Raw genomic sequence first — 8,975 nt, 5'->3', positions numbered from 1 at the left:
CACCTGAACACCAGTGCACACACACACCCTGCCTGTTCTTTACACCTGTGCCCTTCCACTGACACACACAGAGAGGTTATCCCCTACGCCAGCACAGATGCCCATGTCCTCACCCCTACTCATCACATACCCATGTGGACAATCCCCTGCCACGGCCCTTCTCACACGTGCACGGAAAACACATTCCTTTATTGATCCCATTGCTGAACTTGCCCCAGCAGCTTTGGCTGGAGTTCACCTCTTGGTACCTGGGCTTGACCCCCCTGGCCTGTGTGGTCTGAGCATCACCCTGCTGCACACTGCACGTGGCAGGAGTCTGGGAGCTCAGGTCTTCCACACGTCAGCCATCTAATTGGACCAGCGTCTGGAGATGCAATGCCAGAGCTGTCCACAGGCCCAGCAGAAACTCTCTTCTCCTGGCCTCTGTCCAGGCTTGGAGCTGCAGGCCTAGGATAAGAGCACGTCGGTCTGTCTCCACACCACACCCAGCACCCGGTCACTGTGCAGGACGATGCTTGAATATATTCTTTGCCTCATAAAACCAGAGTCCTGTGTTGTGAGCAGAGCCTGTATCAGAGTCCCAGGCCCCAGTGGTCCCTGACGGGCAGAAGCAGGCAGCCCTCTCGGAGCCTGGATAGATGGATTGAGAGAGCTGCCATCTGCTTTCTGCCTAGGGGTACAGAGCAGCTTGCATCCCTCTTTGCCTGCCCTCCCCTGTGAACCCGCTGGAGTCAGAGCTCCACCCCCGAGGGGGTCAGCTGGCAAGAGACTCTCCAGCTCCCCTTCCCGCAGGCTAGGAGCATCCTCTGCCCAAAATGGGGCCCAGCCAGTGCGGGCTGCCTGGGGATGGAGGGTTACAAGGCACCGCCCCGCCCCAGCTGCATGTCCAGCAGGACGCATCAGGCTCTGGGGGAAATGTGATACGCAGAGAGGGTTCGTTATCTTCTCAGTTCACGCTGGGTGTGTGCATGTGCTGGGTGTGACTGCCATTCTGTGGGGCGTGGGAGGGAGGGGAGAAGGAAGTACATCCCAATCCTGTTGCCCAGCAGCACCCCAGGAACACACAGGATGGGGTCCCCTTGCTGACCACGGCTGGGGAAATCATTCCCCTGTCAGCAGCTCTGCAGAAAGAGGAAAGGGGGGGCCCAGCCTAGTTCGGCTGGAAGCAGAGTGAGAACCCCAGACCTGCACCCTCTCGGGCACAGGGGAGAGGGGTGTAGCTGGGACGGTGGTGCCGGCCGTCCCCCGGTTTTTAATGGTGCATCACGATGGATCAGTCCAGACAGCGGAGTGCTGTCCCCAGACCTGCCATTCTAGATGGGATCTCCCCGGCCAACCTCCCCTCTGTCACCTGCAGCTTCTGCAGCATTTCCTCGCGCTCCCCCTCCGTCTCCCACTGGCTGCTCTTCTGGCTCTTCAGCTGCTGAATTTCCTGAATCACAGAAAGGAAAATAATCACTGCCTGGGCCAGCCCCGTGCTCCCTGAGCCATCGCTTCTGATGCAGCCTCCGCGGTCATAGGCCATGCCAAGCCAGGAGACCGATGCCACGTTGTGCTAACACCCCACCACAGGGGATACAGGTACGCAGCCCCCTCAACCCTCCCCTGACTATGGCCAAAGCCAGGTTCCCTGGCTCCAGGCCCTCCACCCCCAGCCCCCCTGGCTTAGCCCATGCTGCTTGTCTGACCACCCCCACAGGGCACGTCTACACTGCAGCAAGGGGAACAGAACTGGCCCACTAGAAATCCCAGTGCGGATGGTGCAGCTGGGGAGCTTGGGCTCTCAAGCCTGGGGCCTGGCTAGGAGCATGAGCTGCCACCCAACCAAGTCCTGTTAGGGTGAGTCTGTCTCCCACGGTTGGAGATGTAGATGCACCCACAGTGTCCTGCTCCAGTGCTCACACCCAGGCCTTGTCTGTGCCGCCCCCTCCTGATCCTGCCTGCCTATTGCCCACCCTTTCCTCCGGCCCCCACTAGCCCGGGAGCCTTAGGTCTTAACAAAACAAAGAGCAGATTAACCCCTCCGCCTGCCCTCTGCTTGCACGCCACCTCCTCCTGCTCCCACTGCATCTTAGACTCCTGGCTCGGCTTGACTCCAGGGGCAAGGCCTCCCCGCGTACCCCTCACACCACGGCCTTTCCCCTTTCTTCTCAGCAGGTGATGGGGGCAGACGGAGCTCTCGCTCCAGACACACACTGAACAATCTGCAGAACAAACTCCCACCCCCACCCCTTGCCAGGAGCATCCCCCAGCGCTCCCACCCACCCGCTTGGCACAGCTAGGGAAGAAGGTGCAAATGAACAAAGCCCAGAGACTCTCTCCACGTCTCCCTTCCCCCAGCCCCTGTAATTAAAGCTCTGCTTTCAATCATTAATGTACATGCTGTGAAAGCAAGAAGCAATAACTAGGCCAGAGGTTAAACATAGCTGCTGAGGAGAGGGGCGGGTATGTGGGGCAGGCTCTGCCATCTGCAGCTGAACCAGCTACACCAGAGGCTGTCATGGGAGGGGTGAGGCAGGGGCTGTCTGATGCCCTGGCCTGGGACCAGGAGCCTTCACATGGGGACTCTCAGGCTTCACACCTATTTAGCCTCAATCCTCTTTTGTGAGCAGGCCAGGAGGCCACACGGGGCCCCTCCAGTGCTGACCTGTGACCCTCTTCTCCTTGGGAAACTGTCCTCCCTTACGCAGGGGCTTTTCGCACCACTCTGCACAGAGGAAGCAGAACATGCTTCAGGAAGCATCTTGGGGCCCCAGGGCCCCGACAGACATCTGCTCCCCAGACTAACCAGCGAAGTGTAGCCCCAACAGCTGCTACGTTCGCTGGAGAGAGGTAGAGTGATGGGCACAAAGCCAACAGGGAGTGGGGGAAACGGCAGGGGTTTGCTAAAGGGCAGGAAACCGTCCAACGTTATGGAGGCTGGGGCTGGCCCAGTAAGATCTGGCCCAGTGCCACAGAACAGAGTTCTCACTCACCCATCTGGGGGTCATTACCTGAGCACGAACACAGGACTCCATGCCCTTCTCCCTGGGCCCGGGACAGAACTCGCTCTGAGAGCGGCGGGAGCGGACCAGGGGGGTCCCACAGGCCAGGGAGGAGGGGAGAGATAGAGGGTAGCATTGTGGGGTGTGGCAACGACAGGCCAAGATTCACTCCCTTGGGGCACTGCGGTCATTCAGCCGCTGCTCTGTGCTCTCATCTGCTCCACTGCTGTTACCTCGTCTTTAGCCTTGATCAGCAGCTCCAGCTCCTCCAGCGTCTGGTTCAGCTCCTCCTTGCTACCCTCGCTGGAGGAATCGTGGGCTCTCTGCAGCTCCAGTTCAGCCACCTACACAGATATGCAGGGAGGAGGGAATTGGGTCACGGTGCTGCGTGCCTGCCGCAGCTGGGCGCACAGGCCTGGGGATGCAGCTAAGGGGCTGGGCAGGGGCTTGCGCACTGAGGCAGGTTGAGACAAACCTTCCAGGTGATGAGCAAGGTGATTATTCCTGCCCAGAAGCCCCCGGACCCCAGCAGCCACAAAGAGAGGGAACCTCGTGGCTTCTAACTAGGACATGCCCACCCCACAATTGCAGACTCTGCTCCTTGGAGGATCTGGCACCGCTGTCCTAAAGCCCTCCTGGCCAGACTGGGGGGATATTTAAAGGGGAAGGATCTTTCCCACTGTCCCTCTCCGCTCAGTGTGTAAACATGGGCTGGTAAAGCTGGGAAACTCCACCCCAGCGCCCACCAGGAACAAGGTATCTGAGGCTTCAGTTTTCCATGGGCTGGCCCTTCACTCGCTATCGCTGCTACCAGCCCTTCTCCAGAGCTGGCCCCCACCTCTCTATGGGATTTCGGAGTGCCTGTCACCTTGGTATTTAGCTTCTACAGACCAAAGGCTTCCACGAACCCCCAACACTATAGCCGCGCAGCAGGGAACATGGGGTGGCAGCCATGTCTAGCCGCCCGCACCCCACGCTCCTTGGAGAGCTGCGCTGGGCATGGAAGATTCTCTTGCTGCTCTGTCTGTGCTGGGACGTTAGCAAATGGCACCAGGGACCCAAGGGTCAGGAGCACGTGACAGTCCCTAACCAGGCAAAACTCAGCCATGATCTCCTCCCCTCCTGCCAAGTACATCTCCCCCCAAGGCCCTCCCCCCCAGATACTCATTGCCTCTTCCCCGGAGGTTCCCCTTCCTCACAAGTACCCCTCTCTTCTTCCACCAGAATCTCCCCTCTCCTCTTCCCCCAAGGGTCCCTCTGCTCCCCCTCCAAACTCCAAGTCCAACCAGGTACCGCTCCCCCCCCTTCCCAGACTTTCCCCTCCCCCAGACTCAGAGACACAGGGCCTTTCTGGTGGCCCTTCAGCCCCTGCCTAGTGGCTGGAATCCTCAGTCTCACTTTGCACAGAAGCAAGATCTTGTCCAGTGGCTCCCGCCGGGCTGACCCTGAACAAAGATTCCCTCCCTCCCATCAGTGCAGATCACAAGCTCCAACAAACGTCAGAACCATGCTCTATCTATAGCCCCGTTCCCCCTTCCCCTGCAGGCTCACACTTCCAGCAAAGCTGGGCCAGCTGACATCAGTCGCACGGCCCTGCAATGTGTGCAGAGGGACAGGTTCTGCTCTCAGTCCTGCCTCTGTGGAGCCAGAGGCTCAGCTGCAGTCACTGGAGTTACCACAGATTTACACCAGTCTTAACGAGGGGCAGGGCTTGGCCCAGGCGCTCTCCGCTTCTGAAAAATGCTGCACAGAAGCTTTAATAATTAACTGGCAGAGGATTCGCTTTGAAAAGTTCATCCCAGGACCCGCACCTAGGATGAAAACCCTCGACCTTGTCGGCACTGAGCTCAGCTGGTGTGGTTCCAACAGGGGAGCTCCGGTAGAGGCATGTGCGGTGGTGGGATACACCAGGCGACATGGGCTAGGCTGGGCCTGCAGCAGGCTTAGCTTGATGCTGGTGATCATAAGCTGCCAGATTCCCAGGATCACTGCTGTCATGATCCTCAGAGCTCTGGGCCCCTGGAGGCCACCCCTGACCCCATGATGGGAGCGCCTTGCAGTGAGTCAGCAGATGCTCTGGTTTATTAATGGGCAACTCTCTGGACACTCTTGACTCTTGATATTTTCCCCAGTTCTTTCAAGTTCCCGTTTATGGGGTCAGCCAGTCTCATTAGACCTACGACCATCCCTTTGGATGGCAGAACATTGAACAATCGGGGGATGGGGGCGGGATCGGCGGCCCTTGGTTCTGAGGCCCTTGGTTAATCCCCACAGCAGCTGTGGCAGGCGACGCAAACTTCCCTCTCCCACCACCCACGTGCGCACACCTCTGCCACGTGTCCCAGCCACGCCTCGCAGGGCGTCCTCTAGGGGCGAGAGGGAAGTTCATTCTTTGTGGCTTATTCAGTCCTTGGTGTTTCTGCTGAGAATTAGCATCAGGCCTTGAGACTCTCTTTGGGATGCTCACTGGATATTGGGCTGGAAACCACCAACGCATCACCTAATGGGACTACTGAACAGCCCTACGTTGCCTGGGAACAACGGCTGCTTCCTTCAGACCTGCATGTAACCCAAACTGGCCCAGAGGCGAAAAGACTCCACAACCCCTTTGCAAGGGCTCTGTAGTCCCTTCCCAACCAAATCCTGCAAAGACTCCCGCAGCTGCCTTCCCAAAACTCCTCTTCCCAGCAAGCCTTGCCGTGGGACTGTCACTCCTCCGCCCTGACGCAGTGTGCCTGCGGGATCTCTCCCCCACTAGTTAGGTCAACAGACCCCATTGTTCCTCCAAAGGCTGGATACAAGGGCCTGTTTGTCGGGATCAACGCCGCTGCTGTTCTGCTCTGAGCTAATTTTAGCAGTGTGAGTGTCTTTCACCCCATCTGTTGCCAGGCCAGACAGCTGCCCAGGTGCATGGCTCAGGGGCAGGAGGTGAATGTGACGGGGAGCACAGCCCTCACTCATCACGGGTGGCAGCTGGGGAACCTCAGGCAACAGGAGTGAGAGAGAAACACTCCCACATGCTCTCCTCCCCACCCCCACCCTGCTGTACCAGCCATCCTGCAGGAAGGGAGGGCAGGGGAGCAGGACCTGCTGTCACTCAGCAGCATTATCTTTGGCTCCTTAATAAATGCTGTCCAGAGGCAACGTGGGGCGGGGGGGGCATGTGGGGTCACATGTCCCCTCGGAGTCACTGCTTGGCTTGTACTGAGTATGCTCAGTACCAGCTGTTGAAGCTGCTGTCCTCACTGACCCCCCAGTCTGATGAGAGGTCCCATCCTGCTGGGCTCTTAGGAAGGGGACTGAAGTTTGGGGATCTAACTCTCTGGAGCCCTCACCTATCACCAGCAAACAGGAGGCAGGACAGCAGGCTAAATGGCCCAGTGATCTGATCCATTATAGGAACAGCCGTAACCCGCTGACGCCCAGGTAGAACCCTTCATCTGCAGCCGATCTCCCACTGACACCCAAAGCATGTGGCCCACAAGCAGATTTGAGACCAGGGTGCTGCCTTGCCCCATTCCTTGTGCTCACCCGCAGCTGCAGCGTCTCTGTCTCCTCCTGGTACGCGGCCAGCTGCTTCTTCCACTGCTCCACGCTGGCGTTGGCTTCCTGAAGGGCAGCCACCAGCTTGTTGTTGTTGTCCTGGAGGGTGAAGAATTCAGCTTCCCACTGAACCTCGGGCACCGAGCTGCAGGAGGGGGCAGGGAACCACAAGCTGGGAGTGAGAGGCAGGGAGAGAGGTCTCTCCTCCCCTGGGGGTGTTTCAGCAGAGAGGCCTCCCTTCCCCCATTGGGCAGCTTTCTGAAGAGCCAATGCCCAACACAGACATGCCCTAATCAGAGCCAATCCCGCGGGATGGGACCTCAGGCCACCGTGACCCTGCCCATCCAGGGGCTGCTCTAGCCTAGCCTTGGTGTCCTTCAGAACACCAAGGAGGCCGTCCTGGAAACCATGGCTTCGGCGCTGAGCAATGGTGAGTTCCAACACAAGACAAACACTGCAAGCTCCCGTCAGAAGCGCAGGTCTGCTGGCGACAGGGACATGGCCTCCTCCTGGGCAAACTGCTGCCCTGCCTAACTGTCCTCCCCCTTGACATTCCGCCTGGGACGTGCCATTGAATGTGGCTGGGGAGAAGCCTCCCTCGCCAGCTAGGGCTGGGTTAAACGACCTGTAGATGGAGAGTCTTGTCTTTAATCTCTATGGCAGGGCTTTGACCTACAGGACCCCCAGGTCTTCTCCCTGATCCACGGGTCAGTGGTGACCACATGCTCCCAGAGGGCAGAAGGGATGGGGCTGCTACGGCCGCCCAGGCTGCTTTCAACCTGGTCTCGATCTCACTTCCTGAATCTAGACACTTGTGCCAGGCCGGAGCCTGTGTATGTTTCCTGCCATTGCCATGTTTGGCTTTGGGAATCGGGAGGGGGGCAGGGGATGAGCAACCATCCACATGGCTCCCACCATAGCAGAGGAGCAGCTGACAGGATGCCTCAGCTGTCCGGGAGCAACATGCTTGCATGGCGCTGGAGCTGGGGATGTCCCCCTGCCAGATTAGCAGCCACGGCAAGGAGGCTGAGCTGCCAGGAAGGGGCTTTGCAGCCTGGGGCTTGGAACCCACCCAGCTGCTCTGGCTCTGAGTTTGCGTTGCAGTAAAGTGACTAAATGGAACCAAACTAAACCCCAGAGGCTTTTGTGGGGGTCAAATGACACTTAGCTTCAAACACCTCCTAACATGCAAACATTGTCATTCCCCACCCCCACGCCAGGCAGTCCCAGGGCAGAATCCAGCCCAAAGACTTCAAAAGAGAAAGGGACAGGATCTGCCTGGAATCCCCAGGAGAATTACCACCAGCCCAGCCCTGAGCCAGGTAGACAGGTGTGAACACCGGACATCTCAGACCAAGGACCTGGGTAGAGCCCTCCCTTCGTCTCCACTGTGTGTACAAGCTGCTTGGCCAAAATGCTTCAGCCCTGAGCTGCAGCAATCCCCTGGTGGGGGAATGGGGAGGGATGTATGGATGGGGGCTCCGACTGCCAGAAGCTGGGACTGGACGACAGGGGATGGATCACCCGATAATTGCCCTGTTCTGTCCATTCCCTCTGAAGCACCTGGCACCAGCCACTGTCAGAAGACAAAAAGAAAAGGAGGACTTGTGGCACCTTAGAGACTAACAAACCAATGAAGTGAGCTGTAGCTCACAAAAGCTCATGCTCAAATTAATTTGTTAGTCTCTAAGGTGCCACAAGTCCTCCTGTTCTTTTTGCGAATACAGACTAACACGGCTGCTACTCTGAAACCTGTCAGAAGACAGGATACTGGGCTAGATGGACCATGGGTCTGTCCCAGCATGGCAGTTCTTATGTCCTCATGTAAGGCAGCAGTGGGTTTTTAGGGGCAGCATGCAGCCAGAAGGAGAACAGAAAAGGGTCCTGCCCTGAGCACTAGGCTTGAGGTGGTGGGGGTCCCGGGGTTGTACCCTGAGTCTGTGGGAGCAACAGTGTTAGCCGGGGACCAGGGAGACAGGAAGAGTTAATTCCTCCCTGGATGGGAAATGCTGGGATCCCCCTTCCCTGCTGGGGACTGGACCTGAGAGTGCCCTGAGCAGCTGGGCTGGGACCTGAAAGCCCCAGCTAGGCCCTTGCCTCACCCTTCGGAGAGCATCTTCTTCAGCCGCTCCTTCTCCGTTGTTATCTCGACGTCGGCGCTCTGGCTCCGGAACAGCTTATCGTCTCCCGGCCCATTGGAGCTGATGACGGTGCTGGGCAGCACCTGCAGGGGGGTTACCATGCGTCAGGCAGATCTCTGGACATGTGGTCACCCAGCGTCTTACATAGGCTGACTCATTAGAAGAGCTCAGGTGTGGGGCCCTGTAGGTCAGTGCTCTGCACTGCTGTGGGGTGACCCCAGGTTCCGTTCAGCTCCTGGGGTGGGGGGGGGGGAATGGAGCATCTCATATCACAAGCAGCAACCCCTGTGGCCTGCCTAGACATGAC

At 58.4% G+C, this 8,975-nt stretch overlaps 1 protein-coding gene across 1 annotated transcript in view; it reads right to left on the bottom strand.

The window, feature by feature from the left end:
• Nucleotides 1-8,975, bottom strand: part of HOMER3 (homer scaffold protein 3) — a 67,349-nt gene that overhangs the window by 8,404 nt on the left and 49,970 nt on the right. The window contains 4 exon segments of the mRNA XM_084614813.1: nt 1,352-1,432; nt 3,218-3,328; nt 6,516-6,672; nt 8,630-8,751. Of these exon segments, the coding sequence (XP_084470939.1) occupies nt 1,352-1,432; nt 3,218-3,328; nt 6,516-6,672; nt 8,630-8,751 (471 nt within the window).

Source organism: Lepidochelys olivacea, assembly GCF_965140295.1.
Source record: "Lepidochelys olivacea isolate rLepOli2 genome assembly, chromosome: 25".
In the NCBI taxonomy this organism is placed as follows: domain Eukaryota; kingdom Metazoa; phylum Chordata; order Testudines; family Cheloniidae; genus Lepidochelys; species Lepidochelys olivacea.
This window is presented reverse-complemented; position numbering and strand designations above follow the sequence as displayed.